This window comes from Erpetoichthys calabaricus, chromosome 8 (assembly GCF_900747795.2).
Source record: "Erpetoichthys calabaricus chromosome 8, fErpCal1.3, whole genome shotgun sequence".
Taxonomy (NCBI): domain Eukaryota; kingdom Metazoa; phylum Chordata; class Cladistia; order Polypteriformes; family Polypteridae; genus Erpetoichthys; species Erpetoichthys calabaricus.
Window position 1 is genome coordinate 193942115 of NC_041401.2, and position 20065 is coordinate 193962179.

The following is a 20065-nucleotide window of genomic DNA, read 5'->3' on the forward strand; positions in this document are numbered from 1 at the left end:
GCCGAGACACAGACTTGGGGGAAGGCGACAAAAAAAAGGTCTGCTGCCTAAAGACACCTAAAGGTCTCTTAAGAGGGCATAAAACAAAATGATCTGGTCTGATGGAAACAGAGTTTGAACAGTCTGGCCTCCATTTTAAGTGTTGTGTCCAGGGGGAAACCAGGCACTACTCATCACCTCCATTCCAATGGTGAAGCATGGCGGTGCCAGCATCATGCTAAACAATACAACTGATTTTTGTATAGCACTCTTCACCGAGTGCAGGCGCGGAGTGCTGTGAACAATTCTCAGTTAAAATACAAGTATTGACTGTACTAATTACTAAATGCTGCTGTGTTGGTTTCAGTGGGCCGCAGGGAGTGGGAGACTAGACAGGATTGGGGGAAAGCTGAACAGAGCAAAGTACAAAGATAGCCTTAATGAAATGCTACTCCACAGTGCCCTGGATGTGAGACTGGTCACCTTCCAATAGGACAATGACCCTGAAAACAAGGCAAAGTCAACATAGGAGTGGCTCAGGGTTAATTCTGGGAATGTTTTTAAGTGGACCTGCCAGAGCCAGGACTTGAACCCGAACAAACTACCCTGGCGAGACCTGATAATAGCCGTCCACAGACTCCTGGCTGTAATCACTGCCAAAGGTGCTTCAACAAAATACTGAATAAGGCATCTCAATACTTGTGTGAATGCATATATGTTGCATAGGTACTCTTTGCATTATTTGACAGTAAACTACGCAACATTCCACGATCTGCTTCTCGCAACTGAAGAGGGCACTGTGGCGGATGTTTGCCGAATGGCAGACCAACCACAAGCATTACCTGGTAGATAACCACCCACACAATTCAGGTAGGGACTCAGACTACGAATGCAATGAATGTAATTATTCCGGACCTACAGGCTGTCAAATAAATGAGCCACACGCCGTGGTGCAGCGTAAAGGGGCTTCATCTCTGCCGCTGACATCCGAGGTTCGATCCCCGAGAGGGGAGCAGTAGAATGTGTACGCCTGATGAGCCCAAATGAGGGCGAAACACATGTCACGTATATATATATATATATATATATATATATATATATATATATACATACACTAGCAAAATACCTGCACTTTGCAGTGGAGAAGTAGTGTGTTAAAGAAGTTATGAAAAAGAAAGGACACATTTTAAAAATAACGTAACATGATTGTCAATGTAATTGTTGTAGGTTTTTTTTAGTATTGAGAGTGAATTTGATGATTGTAAAGAGTTTAATTCATGATTGTAACTGTTGTGTATGAGAAATGCACATTTTTAGTATGTAAGGATCTCTTTGTAAACGACGTTTGCAGTTCTGCCCTCGGGCTGTAAAATGACCAGGCTGTCTGCCGAGCTTACTCTTGAGCATGCAATGTACAGTTAGCCATGTGAGAAGCAATCCTGTGTCAAGTCAATGCTGACGTTTTTGAGAGTCTGGCCCTCTGACTTATTTATTGTCATAGCGAAGCAAACCCTTACTGGAATTTGGAGGTGTTTGAATTGGAATGGGTGGTCAGAGGGTATGAGAGGGATGCAAGGAATAAATTCAGTATCCCCAAGCCAGTGCCAGTGAAGACAGTTGCCTCAATGAGGTTCTTGTGCAGAAATTTGATCTGAAGCATGGTGCCGTTACAAAGTTTTGGTGTTTGTAAGTTTTGTAGTAACATAATTGGTGCGCCGACCTTCAAAAGTAGAGTATGCGGTGGCATGCCCGAAGGATTAAGAGTGTGAAGAAACCAAATGAAATGGCAGGAGTCACCAGCAGGAAGACATGAAGCAAGACGAACAATAACAGGCTTGAAACAGTGGAGTAAAGAAGAAGGGAGCAGTGAGCACGACAAACAGCTGAGGAAAGTAAGGAAGCGAGTGAGGAGGCACATGAGGGCGAGATGTCGTTAATGTATACAGGCAGGGAGCCAACCACGTGGTAGGTGCACGGCCATGTGGAAAAAGGAAGGGGGACCTGGGGCGGCCCTTGTGTGTCTCTGCTGTGAAATAAATCATCTGTTAATGGAAATAAGGAATGAAACCGCCAAAAGGAGAGGTCAGTTCTGAAAGTTCCTTATGGCATAATGATGAAAAACACCAAAAAGAAGACATCATTTTTGAAAGTTCGTTATGGGGCACGGCACGAAATGAAACATACTTAATGTTTGTAAGTACAGTGTAAAGGATGAGCATTGGAAATTTGGGCTTCCTACATATATTGGAAGTCTCAGAAATAGTGAGGAGGGGTTTCCCCTATCTATATATAAAGTTTAGGGGGTACACCCGTTTCCCCCCCCCCCTTTGGGTGCTGCACTAGGACATAAAACATACCTAACTTTTGTAAGTACACTGCAAGGAATGAGCACACAAAATTTCAGCTTCCCAGCTACAGTATATGGAAAGTGGGAGAGTCAGTGAGGGCTTTGCCTTTTATATGTGTATATGTATATATATATATATATATATATATATATATATATATATATAATATATACACACACACACATACATACATATTATATATATATATTTTTTTTTTTAATAATTTTGCAAAAAATTTCTAAAATCCTGTTTTCACTTCGTCATTCTGAGGTATGACTGTGACTGTTGATGAGGGGAAAAATGAATTTAGAGGGTAACAATGAACTCAAATGATTTTAGCAAAATGATTACAACATGCGTAAAAAGTGAAGGATCCTGAATGCTTTCTTAAGGAGCTGTAACCTCCCGCTCTCAAAGAATAAATGATTTTAAAACACAATTCCACATAAGACTAGACAAAAATTATCTGAAGAAGCAACTTAAAGCAAAGCAACTTACCTTTCTCTGCTGAAAGCAGTTCCACTTAAAAAGCTAAAAACCTCATGTTTTTACATAAACACCCAGAAAAGCTTTTTTCAACAAAGAGTCAATACTCTGAGGTCTGAAAATCTGAATTGAGTCCTATAAGAAAAGCATTTCTAATTTCTCTCTAGTTGGTTAGTACTGTTCCTCACAGTTCAGAGTCCTGCAGCTTTTCAACGTGTTCTCCTCGTGCGTCTCTTCGGTTTTCTCCCTGCTGCTCTGTTTTTTGTTCACCCATATGTCTAAACACATGAGGCTGTGTGTGGTTCTTGTGATGGACCGGCTGCTCCATCCAGGATGACTTCCCACCGTTACCCAGTAATCCCATGGTAGATTCAGGTACCCCACTCTCCTGAATTGCAGGTTTGAGTCGGTTTGAGAATGTTATGTTCGGTAAAAATGACACTTGTAAAAGATTCACTACACTAGAATCTAGCACTATTTTTCATAGCCCTGATTTCCAGTGTTTGCTTATTTAGAGAGAAATGAAGACAATGACAGATATGAGTATATGATATGATATAGACTGTCCCCACCAAAAACAAACATGTCTAAGAAAAAAAAAAAAAAATAATAATAATAATAATAAACATTGAATCAGGTTTAATATACTTAATTAATCCCTGAGAGGGAAAATTGTCTTTTCACATGACTTTTGGAGGTCAGAGTGCAGGGGTCAGACATTGTATAGTTAATTTCAGGTTAAGGGCCTTGCTTAAGGGCCCAAGTGGAGCAGGATCCCTTCTGGCAGAGGTAGGATCTGAACCGGCAACCTTCCAGATACCAGCACAGATCCTTAGTCTCTCAGCCACCACTCCGCCCAAATTTTTGCAATCTACAATACCATAATATCACTCAAGCATCAATTTTAATTGACTAACTCAAGCCTTTTATTTTGCCAGTAAGTAAATGAAAATAAATAAATCAAACAAATGATTAAGGTGGGGGAAGATGGGCCAAATAACTCACTTAAACTTTCAATACAATATAAATACAGGTTACTTAGTCCAAATGCGGAAACTACACAAACTGAACTAAGATCCTTTATAGCCAAAAAGCCTGAATTTAGAATGACATTTGAGGGGCAGGGATTACATCTCGTACCAATTGTAACTTTATCCCCTTTACGCATTCTCTGATTGAGACCTCCGTGAACTTAACAATTCTATCAAATTGCTCCATGAGGAACCATTAACAAAGATTTAGTTGTGTTTTGATAGTGACCTTTCCTTTGACAAACAACACAGGCAGGATTACCATCTTTACTCGGCTTGTGCACATCTGAAGCCAACGATGGGGCAAGCAGGGTGCACACACGCGAGCAAGCAAGCAAGCACACACACACACACACACTCACAGGAACTATAAAATAATGGTTAGAAGAAAAAGAATGGGAAACTGTCACGCTTTGTTTTTCTGCCTGTTGAGTTTGAATGTCTCTAATTAGTTGTCCAGGCTGGTGAAACATGCCTGTGAATGCTGGGGGATGAATGAAAGCCGCTCTCCCACTGAGGGGGATAGCTGTACTGGCAGAGCGTTGAGCCAGTTGCCTATAGAGGACGGCTTGGGGACGCTTGCCCAGGGATGGCTGGTGTAATATTAGCAGGCGCCTGACAGAGCAGGTGTAGGATGTGCTTGCTTCTAAATACTTATAATTACATTTTTATAGTCTCATACAAGCACTTTATCTGCAAAATCAAATCTCCATGCTTCATGACATACACTGGAGAAGGCAGAAATTGTCTCAAAAGGTGGAGTTGATCACCTAAAATTATAGGAGTGAATCCTTTATTTTTTTCTAATTAATTTAAGAAAATAAATATACTAAAAATCAGTGGTAGTTTATGTGAAAATATAAAGTAGTATGGGTTTCTGTATTTAAAAAAAAAATCAACCGTAAGAGTGGTTGTCCAACTCAGTCCTGGGAACCCCATGTGGTTGTAAATTTTTATTCCATCTAATGAAGCTAGTCTGATTCAAGGCCAGATGAGTGCAAGGATAAGAGAGCAAGGATTGAGGTGAGGGACATTAAGGTGAGTCCATGTAACAAGAAAGCTGGGCATGGGAATGGAAGAATCAGTGTTTTAGGATAGGGAAACCCATCCATGATAAAACAAAAGGACTGAGTTTGGGTATCACTGCACTACAAAATTCAAAGTTATCTACAGAACAATAAGTGTGTCTACCTCAAAGACCCAATACTGTGTCTGTGCAGCCTGAATAGTCTCTCCATATCAGCACACATTTTTCTCCAGGTATTGTGGCTTTCTTCCCACATCATTAGGGATAAACTCAAGAGATATGCAGGTGGATGAGCCTGTGGCGTCCTGGATAACGGACTATTTGTCTTGCAGACCGCAGTTTGTGAGGCTCAATCACTGTGTGAACAACACTGGAGCATAACAAGAAACACTCCTTTCTCTTCACTCTGTACACCTCCAACTATAAATAAAACAGCAAGTCATGTCATTTGCAGAAATTCTTGGAAGAATCTGCACTTATGGGATGGATTGATAAGGGGGGTGAGACAGAGGAGAGGAGTCAAGGAAGGGGAGACCTGTGACAATTGTCTACAACTTAAAATCAGCAAAACCAAGGAACTGCTTATTGACTTTCACTACAGTATGTCTGGTCACTATTCAAAGAGTGGAATATAGAGGAGATCCACTCCTATAATAATTCTTTACATCTACATAGTACTTTTCTCACTACTCAAAGCACTCTCCACACAGGGAGGACCCGGGAAGCGAACCCACAGTCTCCTTACTGCAAAGCAGCACCTGTAAGATAGAAGTACTTGGGGGTCCACATTAATGACAGGTTGGACTGGTATTGGTAAACAGTGGAACTAGTGAAGAAAGCTCTTTTTACTTAGGATACTACATTCCTTTAATGTAGGCAGTGACATCCTTCATATATTCAATAACACTGTGATGGCCAGTGTGATTTTTTTATGCTTTGGTGTGTTGGGATAGCAACATCACTTCAAGAGAGGCCCACTGAATCAACAAGCCAATTAAAATGGGCAAACTCAGTTATAGCACAGATTCTGAAGGAGCGAATTCAAACAAAACTGAGTGCCATTATGAGCAAAGCTGCACATCCTCTCTCTGACACACCGACACTGAGGACATTCGGACAGTGAATCGTTCAGCAGATGCGCGTCAATGAATACAACTGAGGCCCCTTTATACCAACAGCAATATGCCTGCATGACGCCTCCCTGCGACAGCCAAGTCAGACATTTTCTTTCTTTTTAAATTTCTTTTAGTCATTCTGGTGTGTGTTTAGAGCATAGTGTGTTTGTGTGTGTGTCTATATTTATTTATGTACTTATTTATGTATTTATTTATTTTAAGAGCATCTCTAAAAAGCCAAATTTCTTCCTGGGGACAAATAAAGTTTCTTGGTTTGTTCTTTCTTTCAAAGAGAAAGTCAAATCAAATAGGCAGGGTGACATGGTATGATTATTTCATGGCCTTGTGAAAGTCAGAATATACATTCAACAAACTGACCTTAAATGTGGATTCATGAGGCAATTTGCGGATAATGAGTTGATTTTTCTTATTTGGAAAAATGAATTAGGTATTTTCTTCTGGCGGCACGGTGGCGCAGTGGGTAGCGCTGCTGCCTCGCAGTTGGGAGATCTGGGGACCTGGGTTCGCTTCCCGGGTCCTCCCTGCGTGGAGTTTGCATGTTCTCCCTGTGTCTGCGTGGGTTTCCTCCGGGCGCTCCGGTTTCCTCCCACAGTCCAAAGACATGCAGGTTAGGTGGATTGGCGATTCTAAATTGGCCCTAGTGTGTGCTTGGTGTGTGGGTGTGTTTGTGTGTGTCCTGCGGTGGGTTGGCACCCTGCCCGGGACTGGTTCCTGCCTTGTGCCCTGTGTTGGCTGGGATTGGCTCCAGCAGACCCCCGTGACCCTGTAGTTAGGAATATAGCGGGTTGGAAAATGGATGGATGGATGGTATTTTCTTCTTTCTGGGGTGAGGTGGGCTTTTCATTTTTTTTAAACTTATGATATTGTAAATGATTTGCTGATTATTGGTTAATAAAGTTCAATTCAAAACTCAAACTCTTTCTTTCTTTCTTTTCTACAATTAGGTTAATGAGCAATTCTAAATTGACATGGTGTTAGTGTGCCTGTGGTGTGATGAATGTCCCAAGTCAGGTTTGGATCCTGCTTTGTGTCCAATGCTGCCAGTTTTGGCTCCCTGTTACCCCAAACTGAATTAAGCAGGCGTGATGTTATGTTGAGCATATTCTGTCCTTAGATGCACATTGCAATGTGCAGAGTGATAAACACAATTCAATGCAAGGTTGTGTAGAAAATGAAAAAACCGTGTCAAGATTATTATTAAAAAGAGTTTAATTTCAAAACAAAACAGAGATCTTACACATTTGTAGAATACTTGAAAACAAATAATTTCTGTTACTGTTGCATAAAATTAAACTCAACACCACCCCTTTGGCAAGAGGCAGTGCAAAGTCTTAAAGTCAATGATAAGCTGGACGCCTTTAGTGTATTTTCTGCAAACGTTACGAGCTGATTAACCTGGTCAGTATATTATCTAAGTGGCACTGTAAATCACTGCTATCAATGAGACTTGTGTTCAAAAGATATGGCTTGGCTCTGAGAAGAATTCTTTTCCTAAACTTAAAAAAATAAAAATATTCTTATCATGACACACAGTTACCTTTTTGAAATACTAAACTTAAAAGCGGTGCAGAATCTCCACCTTTGTGTCAAACAGCATGCCTTTATCAGCAGCTAAAGAAAGCGTAAATTTAAAGTACAAGGCAGGCCATCTACTTCCTATCTTTGACTCTGTAAGTGTCCTAGAGAAAGTCGCTTAAAGCCAATGACACAGTACACGACTTCTGGACAATGGGGATGTCAAACTTGATGACTGCAGTTTGATAATTTTGCTACCCAAGTATGTCAGATTACATGGCAAACAATAATTCACAGGGCATAACAAATTACATGACTCTGTGATGCCTTTCCAGAACAGTTTCACACTTTCAAAGTATCTTGAACTTGCCCCTTTTTCTCACATGACAAAGTCGGTGCTGTACAAATGCTTACATGTGAGGCAAGATCATCCACAATTTTTGCCCCTTTTTTTCGTTTTTCCATTCTGTTGAAGTACATACAACACAAAACTTCAGACAGGCAAGCCTGCCTTCGGTTTGTAAAGTTCCTTACTCCTTGTAGCTACATTCTATGCACTGTAGTTCACGAGGAGTGTGAACAGATTCTCAAATCTCTGCCCCAATGATCTGAGGCAAGGGGCGAATGACAATTGTTCCAAAGTTATGAAGGTAACTGTGCTCTTAGGAACCTTCAGTGCTGCAGGTATATTTTTTCATAGCCTTTTCCAGATCTGTGCCTCGACACAATCCTGTCTTTAAGTTCTGCTGGCAATTCCTCCAACCTCATGGCTTGTTTTTTGCTCACCTGTTGGACATTTTATAGACAGGTGTGTGTGTGTGCGCCTTTCCTAATCAGTCCAATCAACTGAACTGACCACAAATGGGACTCCAAACAAGGTATAATAATGATCAATAGAAGGGGATTCACCTCAGCCAAACTTCAACAGTCACAGAAATATTTGTGTCAATGTGATATTTCAGTTTTTTATTTTTAATAAATTTCCAAAAAAAAAGTCTAAAGTACTGTTTTTGGTTTGTCAGTATGGGGAAATTAGTATTGCTTGCTGCAGCAAGACAACTGCAACTGCTGCAACATGGAAAAATGGAAGAAAAGAGAAGTGGTTTGTATACTTTCTGAATCCTCTGAATGTCAATCGTTTTTATTGCTTACACTGCTCTGGACCACAGACCACAGGATGTCACAAACTCTTCAGACAGCTAACCTGCTGAAGTATTCTGGAAAATGCAAAAGTGTGTGTTAAGAACATTAGTCCTGAACTGAACATACTAAAATATTTCACCTAAGCATATATTTTTTAAATATGTTGTGTTTTTTGTAGGGCTGGGCAAGTGAACGCATTATTATCGCATTAATGCATTAATTAATGTCATCAATTATTTTATCACGCGTTAACGCAGTTTTCTGTTATTATTTTGAAAGCCTCAGTCTCGCTAGCGATCGACATAGATCAGTGATCTTCTTGTTACAGTGTTTTTCGATACGCTTTTGCCAGAAGGAAAGTTAGCTTTGTTGATTTGACCTCAATTCCCTGCACATGCATGAGTAGCGAAGAGCATACAGCTTCTAAAATGGCATGTGGAGATACCAAAGTGAATGCTCTAAGCAAAATAACCCATAGAGAACTTCATTCGTATTATTGCTGAATCGGACTTTGATTTGTCGGACTCCGATTTCGATGCAAGTGATCTGGAGATGTAAATCGAAAACGAAAGTGAGGTACCAGCATCGGCTGATCCTGGTGCTGAACACATTTGTGTAGCTGATGCACCGATGGCAATGTTCGCCTGGAAGGACAGACACTTACGATGACAGGAGGTACAAACCTTATTGTGTCTCACTGCAACTGGCACCTGTCTCACAAAGACAGCCAGCCCACCGTGCATTCCAAGCCCCCAACCCAGCACAGCCGCTGCTGCCGCAAACAGGCGCTGACAGCAGGAACAACAGGCAGCAAACAGACTTTTTAAGTTGATTTATGTGTGAAACCATTACTTTGTGCGCTTTTCAGAAAACTCAGTTTTTTGGAAAAAATATTCACCCTCAAAGAGTTGCTACTGAACACAGACTGTTTATGCTGCTCCCTGATAAAAGAAAACGTTTCTGCTGGCGTCTGTTCAGATAAAAAGAAGAAATTTAGAAATGTTAACTTGCTGTTGCTCAAAAGGTGCCTGTTATAATGTTGTGATCGTGGCTCTGAGGGTAATTTGTTTTTGTATAACAAACTAGATAAAACGTTAATGCCCTGGCAGTGGCAAATAGCTTTGGGTTTATATTTGATTTGATTACATTGTTTAAGTTGAGATTTAAAAGACATATTTTAACTGCTACTATGTAAAGGGAATACTGCTGTTAAAAAGCACCTTATTCGTTTAAAGTGTTTGCAAACCAAATACACGCAATACACTACTTTTGAGCTCATTATTGAAATGAATCGCAGACAATCATGTGATTAATCGCGATTAAAACTTTTTTAATCGCTGCCCAGCACTAGTTTTTTGTAAGATAAAAACAAGTGACATGTGTGACCAACAGGGGCACCACTGAGCTACAAACCTCAGATACAATTCCAAAACACAGTCACGGGTTCAAAACAAGAGGTTTATTCAAAGATTATACTTTTACAGGCTTCTACGTTTCAAAAACACAACACAATTTCTCTCCTTCTACTTCCCCTACCCCTCTTCAGCAAGCTTTTTCCTACTCCTCTCCCAACTCCGATTTCCAGGATGAGGTTGAGTCTCACTGCAACTTCTTTTATGTCAGACCCAGAAACACTTCCAGTGTCACACAATTACATAAAGGAAACACTTCTGGGTCAGGAAGAACATCCTTCAAATATGGTAGACCTCTCCCCACAGCTCCCTCTGGCAGCACCCAAGTACCCCTTAAGGGCTGCTAATCAGGACTACAACTCCCATGATGCTCTGCGGGTGTCCAAAAAACAAGCTCTACCAGTGGGATGCTGCCACCTGGTATAATGGTATATATATATGGCCCCAAAACAGACAGTGTTTCCATTATACCTTCCTAGCTTGGTAAGGTACCAGCAACCAACTCACTCAAGATGCCTTTCCACCCAGATCCTTCCCTCATGACCTCCTGTTTTGGTAAAGAACCAACCTCCCTCCAGCTTGGGATGCCAGTCCATTCACACTGGCATATGCACATGTTTGATGTCAAAATGTGCACTCTTTGTCAATATAATATGGTAGTGATGTCTGGTAAGAAAACATAATATTATTATGATCAAATTCTGCATGCAAAAAAAATGAACAAGTTCCTACAAAATTGAATATATCGATAGCCTTAATTAATGCTATATTTAGTAACATACCAGAACATAAAATTGTCAATTATGCCAATTCTAGTTAAGGGCTGTACTTACCTGAAGCCAGGGCAGGGACCAGACCTGGACCACCACACACACACACTGGCTTATTACCTGAATCCTTCTTTTTGTTTGGAAATATGGAAGGAAAACCCAAAAGAGACATGGGGAGAACTTTCATATTTAACACTGACAATAACAGAAAAGATTTTCAATACTGGTTAAAGACTTTGACAGAAAAGAATCAATCAGGTAATAATTTTGGTTCTTTTGTCATTAATCAAAAGCACAAATAAATAACATTAATCAAACTGGTTCACACATATGCTGCATGATGGAAAATAGGTAGGTGCTAATAACAGATTACACAGAACCTGAGAAAGCATACTTTGAATATACAAAATTAGCAACAACCAACAAAATAACTATTGGTAGTCTTACCTGCTGAAGGTCTGATAGAGAGTATAAGTGAATGTGCTGGAGAAGATATTCCCTGGGAAAGATTCTGCAATAAAGTCAAACATCTTCATTAGAAAGCATCCTCATCTCTTACAAATTATAAACATAACTGCACTCTGGCATCCTCATCCCTTAGTATAATTGTTATCCCCAACATCCTCAGCCCCTAATATCCCTTAACAATCCCTCAAAGGCATCATTGTCCCATAACAATTAAAACACAATTACAATTGTGGCCTAGTTTTCCAGGTCAAAGTGACAGTGGCAACACGCTAAATGACAAAGAGAGATCAGGCCACCTTTTCCTCATTCCTCATTAACAACGTGTAACTTTTTCTGGAGAATCTGCCAGCTGTGAGGTCGTGTTTGCTTCTACTAGACAATCCTGGGAATACCACCAGTAGAAACCATCCAAATTACATACCGGACTGTCTGGTTCCTCTCGTAGTAGCACTAGGGGGGTCTTGCATTACAAGGTATCTCACACTGTCACTGAGAATGAGAACACCAGACCTGCATGGGAATATCATTTGGCCAGCTTACTCTCATTCTTTTGCTTACTATGCAGTGTGTGTGACTACAAATGAGACGAACGTGTGAAATATTTATTACTAGCCAACCCAGCGGCGTAGCTTACGCCGCATAATTATTTATTGATGGGTGAACACTTCCTGAACAATACAGTTGTCCAAATGGGGTGGCTTTGAGGATATGACTGTGAGTGAATGAAAAGATGGGACTCTGGAGAGAGCAACATACAATTGTCCGTGACTGAAAACTGTGTTTGGCAGATACAGGCATATCATTTTGAAAGTTTGTCCCTGTGCCTTATTAATTGTTATTGCAAAGGCCAATCTAACAGGAAATTGTCTGTGTGTAAAAGTAAAAGGCAAATTTGAATCTGATGGGGTCAGGGATATCCGGGGAATAAGTTTGTGAGGTAGGAGCTGCGATAGTTTTAGACTCCAGTACACTGCGGTGAAAGCTGGTAACAGTCTGTCTAGTGCCATCACAGAGACTTCTTGCTGGCATGAGGTTTCTGAGAAGTATGACGACTGAACCTATTTTAATTTTGAGTTTATGCGGAGGCACGCCAGTGGGGGTAAGACTTAAGAAATTCTTCGGGGAATGAAACTTGATCTGCAGGATCGTCTGTGACAATGGAGGCAACGCTGGTGAAAGTTACTTCGTCGGTAGGGATAAGTTTCAGTACTTGTTCATTAAGGTGTAGCAAGTCTTCGTTGGTGACGTTTAATATAGCTCGTGTACTGAGTTGTTCCGGAGTCACAGTTGAGAAGTCGATGTCGCCATATAGTTGTTGAACGGGATCAGAAATAAAAGGAAAACAATGTGAAGGTAATGGACGTGGGAGGAGTGTTAGAGTTGGTGGGCGGGGCTTTGTCGTGTGTCCCATGGTCGGCTGCTTAGTGAATTGTTGGTGGGCGGGGCTCTGTCTTGCTTGCCATGAACTTACTGAATTATATATATAGATGCACTGGTCTGGAAAGATGGTGGTAGAGAGGGAAGGTGAAAGTAATTTAACTTGATGCTGACTGAAAATTGAAAAGCTAAAATTGCTGTTGTCAGTTTAAGAGCTCAGTAACACAAGTTACTGATTAATTTATATATATATATATATATATATATATATATATATATATATATATATATATATATATATAATTGCTGTCATTTTCACTATTGTATTACTACATGTCATAACAACAAGAAACGGTGTTTAGAAAAGTGCTTTGGTCTCTATATACTGAGTGTTAAAACACTGCAATAATATTCTGTTGTGGCATGTTTGGCATTTACAATTAGGTAGTAATATTAATGTTATTCGATCAGCTGTACAGTCAGAAGTTGAATGGTGTGCAGCCTCATCTGTGGCATGTGGCCCTGTTGGAGTCATGTCAGGTCATTAGATGCAATTACTGAAATCTGCATCTGCTGTGGCTCGAGACCTTCCTTAACTGAATTTCATTTCACCTTCCTTATGCTGGGCGTGACAGGACACCGTGTAGCTCGAACGCACATTTTATAGTTCATCTTTATGTTTAACAGGAGGCATTCTGGGAGATTTCTGAGCAATAAGACAGTTTACTGATTGTAACCACGTGCTTGCTATCAGTTAGACATTGAGAATAGCACCATTGCTCTTTGCTGTTTAATTTGCAAATCTTTCTGTAAACATGTTTTCAGTTTGTCATTAGGGGTTATTGAGTGTAGATTGATGGGCACAAATGGCAAATTTAACCATTTAAAATAAAATCTACAACACAATAAAGTGTGCTGAAAGTAAAGGGGTCTGAATACTTCCTTATCCACTGTATGTACACACAGTATAATACGGCCAGTGTATTTATTTTGTAACTAGCCACGGTACTCGAAGACAGATAATTGAATAAAGTAAAAATATTATCTCTCTCTTGCCCTATGTGTACCTTCAGCAGGTTTCCTCTGAATTTGTGTTTCTGAATGTCTATTAACCAGCAGTCCCTGTCTCAAGCGTGTTCCCGTAAAGCCTGCTTCTCAGACTGTCATTATTTTCGAGGCACTTTTCTCACCTCCTGACTGGTATTATACAGGGAAATTCACTCAAAAGAGGTTCCAAATATTCTGTAATATAAAGCAATCTGAAAAAAAATGTGCAATGTGCTCCTCAGTATATGGAGCTTCGAACAAGCTGGGATGACCCTGCGTTGGAGTGATAAGGTAGGTGCTGGACAGCCGTTGTCACGTTTAACCTCCGTTTGCAACTTCTGGGTGCCTACCGCCCGTACCCCTTCACTCAGTCACTCGACTTCTCATCAGGATGGTGGTGTACAGTATTGAGCAGCGCGTCTTCATGGTGTGAACCTATTGGGGTCACCAATTCATTTAAGCGATGTCAGAATCAACTGAATGATCGTGAGTTAACTGAAGTTTAATTCCAGCAAGATGGAGCAACATATCACACATCAGCAAGGAGTGTGGCAGAAACGGAGTTGTCCTTTGGCAATAGGGTAATTTCAAAGGGGCTTTGGCCACCATGGTCACCGGGTCTGACACCACCAGACTTCTTCTTTTGGGATCTGCTCAAAGTAAAACTCTATCGGAACAAGCCTGGCACTGTGGAAGATTTGAAGGAAAAAATCCAACATGAAATTGTGGCTATCCCCATCCACCCCCCAAAAGAGAAGAGACGCTTGCCGGTACGTTCAGGACCATGGAGCGCCCCGTCGAAACGTGTCTGGCAGAAAGTGGAAACCACTTCCAGCATCGCATGTAATGCAATCGATTACACATACGTCAAGGTATGTAGTGTATTTTTTTTCGTTCAGATTGCTTCATCCTAACGGGAGTTACAACAGAATATTTGGGGGCCTCTTTCGAATGAATCTTTCTATACTTGCCATCTTTGAAGGTGCCTCTCTCAGCATGCACCTTTGCTCCTCCTCATGTATCTTACCTTTGCACTTCTTCTTTCATCATGTCACCAAAGCCAAACACTTTTCCATTCCTGTCTGCAGTTGGTCTTTGTGAAACAGACGCATCTCGGAAAGAGCAGTTACCTTCTGAACTCTGGTGGAAGGACTGTCTAACATTATTACATTTTTCCAGCAGTTTGCAAAAGAGGATTATGCTATCATGTCTGACCAACCACACCAAAGGCAAACTAACCAATCAGATTGCTCTGCACGACCTTAGTGTTTTATTACCTAGAAGATACTTGTTATAGTATTTAATCCCCATTTTAATGTTTTCAAGAGTTTAAAGGAAACACTGTATTGACCACACTAAATAAAACAGACAATCGGGACAGATTAGCTGAATTTTTAGTGATACCACTGAAAAAATCATTTCTTTCAACATTTATTTCATATTATTTGTTTATCATTTCTTTATTTTTCTCACTTCTTTATCCTTTTACAATATGCCAGATAGCAAAAGTGAACATGTCACATCAGTAAGGGTAACTTTCCAAATAACATAAACTGGAAAATCTACCATTTGTCTTGATATAAAAGCCCCCATTTCTAAAATGTATTTTAAAACACTATCATTATGTACTTTATGTTCATCATCTAACTTCCCATTAATGTCAAAGAAAATCCAAAAGTGCTATTAGTTCACATATCCAAGATGAAGTATAATAAAGGGAACTAACTACATATAATAAAAAAATCAATTCAAGTTTTACAAGTACTGTGCTGTGGCTCTATAGCAGGCCTCAGAAATAATTGAGCATACACATCAACCCTATGTGAAGAGCTTCTTCACAAAAGAAAGAGCCGCCATCTCCATAGCAACCCTTAAGATATATTGCCTCTAAAAAGTGGGTTAATTTAATTTTACAGAAAAAAATTCAAGAAATAGGTGTTTAAAAGCACTCTTCCCTTATGAGTCTTGAGGGTGAAGTAATGATGCTTTCAGCTGCATCTTGCTTTACAGTTAATAAGTGGCTCTTGACAGCGAAGTCTGTTTTTACTGCACAATCTCATTTCCATGTTACTGTAAATATTTGAAATGATGCATTAGGAACAAAAAGCTAATAAACAACCAGGACTTGCGTTTTTAAGCAAGCAATCATAGGTTTACAGAACAGAAGGAGTAATTTTAAGGGCATCTGAGGCCTATAACTTTATAATCTTAGAATTACTAGAAGACAAAATACCAGAGGAAAAGGCTGAAAATAAATAATAAAAAAGATAAAAAGGTACTGTCAAATTATATGACTTTGACTACTGAGTATAGCATAAGAAGTTTTGAGAACTAGATCATGGGCAAAACACAGTGCCATTAAAGCCTGGAGAGGTTCATTCAGTAACTGTTTGTTTCAATCAGTAATAATGGCAAATTGCCATAATTAAAATGTGGAACTGACAAGTTGATAACATTGGCAAAATTGACAATGGTTAAGTCGTCTGAAGAGAACAAAAGGAAGTAAATTCAGAAATAGCAGCAACTGAACTCTTCAATTCATTTAATCATATACAATTTTCATGTAATTTTTTCTGACTTCTGCACAACATTAAACTTGATGAATTGGGTTATAAAATAGATTTCTGCAACTTACCCCTTTAGTTACCCCTTCTCAAAATGTAAATGTGTATATTTTATGTATATGCATGCATATACATAATGTCAGACACACACAAAAAGGGAGCAAACCCAAGGCTATGACATTAATGGTAATACCACCTCCACACATGAGAGGGCGCTGTTTGTAACACCGCCTCCTCTTTTACCTCAAGGACCAATCCTCCACAGGAGATCTGACTTTACCTCCTTGGCTGCCAAACCAGAAGTTCCACCCTTTGCCCCTCAGACAGGATATAAAGAAAGACAAAGCCTGAGCTCAGCGGTAATCAGAGTGTGTGATTCAGCCATCTAAATTGAGTGACTGTAACGATCTGTGAGAACCACAACCTGATTGTGATTGTGGCTTTTACTCTTTATTATTATATGGTGTGTACCCTTGTGGTACAACAACCCTTCTTCTGGTCTCCTTCTTGATGGAAAAAAATATGCAAAATTTCCCAACATGTTTCCAGTTTGTTTTAGCCTTCTGATCAGCAATTTACTCTGTGAAGAAGTGCAGCTTACAAAGCACACGAAAAACGCATGAGGTGCACTTTCATCCAATGAAGTCCAAATACCTTACTGTAATTCAAGGATTAGGTCACATCAAGACAAAGGCCACATTTAATCTATTTTCTGTGCATTCCATAATTCCTCAGATGTCACCAGAAGAAAGAGAGAAGGTTACTGGCATATTGTAGATAAAAGCAGGTAATGTGTTTTTGTAGCCAGACACTATAAAGTCACTCCACTATCTGTATTTGAGGATTCCAGTGCCAACACCTAAAACTGGTCATCTAAGCAAGTATTTAAAAACTTATTTTATATTTATTTTCTCTGCAGATGCTTTTATCTAAACAGACCTGCAGCATTGATACATACAGTACATCCAGTTTGGTGATAGTTATATGTGAATAGCAATACTTATAGTATAGATACCTGCTTGGTAAATATTAGGTCTGTGTAGTTAAACAGTTTTGCACGGATGCAAAGGGGCTTGTGGGAACTGTAGTGTGAAGTTGTAGGCACTGTACATATAAAAACCAAAGAAAATGAAAATGTGGTGGGACTTTTTTTTTTGAGTTTTCCATTTTCAATCAACTTGATCATCGGCAGCACCTAAAAACCCTTTGTGAACTGGATATTCGCAGCAGAAGAGGATTTTGAACATCCATCGGATACAATGACAGCGGTGGGCATTTTTTCCCCATTCCTGTTTGCAGTTGCTCTTTGTAGAGGAGGTGCACCTCAGAAGATCATTCACCTTCTGAACACTAGTGGGAGAACTGTCAAACAATTTCCATTTTTCCAGAAAGCAGTTTACATATCTTTCTGCCTAGTAACTGTTGTTTGCACTTTAGGATCCTCATCCATCAACAACAACATTTATTTATATAGCACATTTTCATACAGGCAATGTAGCTCAAAGTGCTTTACAAGACAACAAAAAGAAATGTATATGAAATGAAAAACCAGTAAGATTAGCGAATAATATTAAAGAATAAGTAACAAGGGTAAAAGGTAAGGTCAGATGGCTGGGAGGACAGAACAGTTAGGCTGGAGAAAAAAATAAAATGTACAGGGATTCTAAGGCCAAAAAGACCACCCAGCCCCCATGGGGCAGTTACAGTAAGATTTTCAAGACTGTATATATTGTCAGGTTATTATGGCATTTGTTGTTTTATATGCTTTTCATTACAATTCTTTGCTATGTTTTCAAATAATTTATATATAAGTATGTATATACTAGCTGTGTAAGCTCATGCTGTAAAAAGCCCGAGGCCCTAGAAACTAGTGAAATCGTCAGAAAAAAAATTGAAATGCAGAGTCGGCGGTTTCGTTTTGCCGATGTGCTCGCTCCCCTTGTCTATCAGAGGCTATGTGAGTTTCTGTCTCCTCAGAGGTCTCGTTTTGCAGATGTGTTTGCCCACCTTGTCTATCAACGGATAAGAGAGTTCCTCTCTCCCCGGAGGTTTCGTTTTGCTGATGTGCTTGCCTCACTTGTGTATTAGCAGCTAATCAAGTTTGTCTTTCGTACGCGGTTTCACTTTGGCGACAGAGTCGCTTTCTTTCAGTTTCATGCCGTAGCCTCGTACTTCTTTCTTCTTCCAACTCGTTAACTTGGGGCTGCCTTGTCAGCTGTTTGAGCTTCATACTGTAGCCTCACACATCCGGGCCGGACAGATAAGGCACGCACACTTCCACGTGTAGACATTTATATAAGATATGTACACAGTATATATGTATTGTATGTATAATATATATATATATATATATATATATATATATATATATATATATATATATATATATATATATATATCCATTTTCCAACCCGCTGAATCCGAACACAGGGTCACGGGGGTCTGCTGGAGCCAATCCCAGCCAACACAGGGCACAAGGCAGGAACCAATCCCAGGCAGGGTGCCAACCCACCGCAGTATATATATATATATATATATATATTATATATATATATATATATACAGTGGTGTGAAAAACTATTTGCCCCCTTCCTGATTTCTTATTCTTTTGCATGTTTGTCACACAAAATGTTTCTGATCATCAAACACATTTAACCATTAGTCAAATATAACACAAGTAAACACAAAATGCAGTTTTTAAATGATGGTTTTTATTATTTAGGGAGAAAAAAAATCCAAACCTACATGGCCCTGTGTGAAAAAGTAATTGCCCCCTTGTTAAAAAATAACCTAACTGTGGTGTATCACACCTGAGTTCAATTTCCGTAGCCACCCCCAGGCCTGATTACTGCCACACCTGTTTCAATCAAGAAATCACTTAAATAGGAGCTGCCTGACACAGAGAAGTAGACCAAAAGCATCTCAAAAGCTAGACATCATGCCAAGATCCAAAGAAATTCAGGAACAAATGAGAACAGAAGTAATTGAGATCTATCAGTCTGGTAAAGGTTATAAAGCCATTTCTAAAGCTTTGGGACTCCAGCGAACCACAGTGAGAGCCATTATCCACAAATGGCAAAAACATGGAACAGTGGTGAACCTTCCCAGGAGTGGCCGGCCAACCAAAATTACCCCAAGAGCGCAGAGACGACTCATCCGAGAGGTCACAAAAGACCCCAGGACAACGTCTAAAGAACTGCAGGCCTCACTTGCCTCAATTAAGGTCAGTGTTCACGACTCCACCATAAGAAAGAGACTGGGCAAAAACGGCCTGCATGGCAGATGTCCAAGACGCAAACCACTGTTAAGCAAAAAGAACATTAGGGCTCGTCTCAATTTTGCTAAGAAACATCTCAATGATTGCCAAGACTTTTGGGAAAATACCTTGTGGACTGATGAGTCAAAAGTTGAACTTTTTGGAAGGCAAATGTCCCGTTACATCTGGCGTAAAAGGAACACAGCATTTCAGAAAAAGAACATCATACCAACAGTAAAATATGGTGGTGGTAGTGTGATGGTCTGGGGTTGTTTTGCTGCTTCAGGACCTGGAAGGCTTGCTGTGATAGATGGAACCATGAATTCTACTGTCTACCAAAAAATCCTGAAGGAGAATGTCCAGCCATCTGTTCGTCAACTCAAGCTGAAGCGATCTTGGGTGCTGCAACAGGACAATGACCCAAAACACACCAGCAAATCCACTTCTGAATGGCTGAAGAAAAACAAAATGAAGACTTTGGAGTGGCCTAGTCAAAGTCCTGACCT

The 20065-nt window shown here is 40.0% G+C and overlaps 1 protein-coding gene across 2 annotated transcripts in view; it reads right to left on the minus strand.

The window, feature by feature from the left end:
- Nucleotides 1-20065, minus strand: part of plekhm3 (pleckstrin homology domain containing, family M, member 3) — a 104669-nt gene that overhangs the window by 11658 nt on the left and 72946 nt on the right. The window contains exon 6 of one of the 2 annotated variants that reach the window (XM_028808037.2): nucleotides 11295-11358. In XM_028808037.2, coding sequence (XP_028663870.1) covers nucleotides 11295-11358 — 64 coding nt within the window. Of the gene's footprint in view, nucleotides 1-11294; nucleotides 11359-15114; nucleotides 15810-20065 lie in introns of those variants that run through there. The other variant, XM_028808038.2, reaches the window with a different exon arrangement.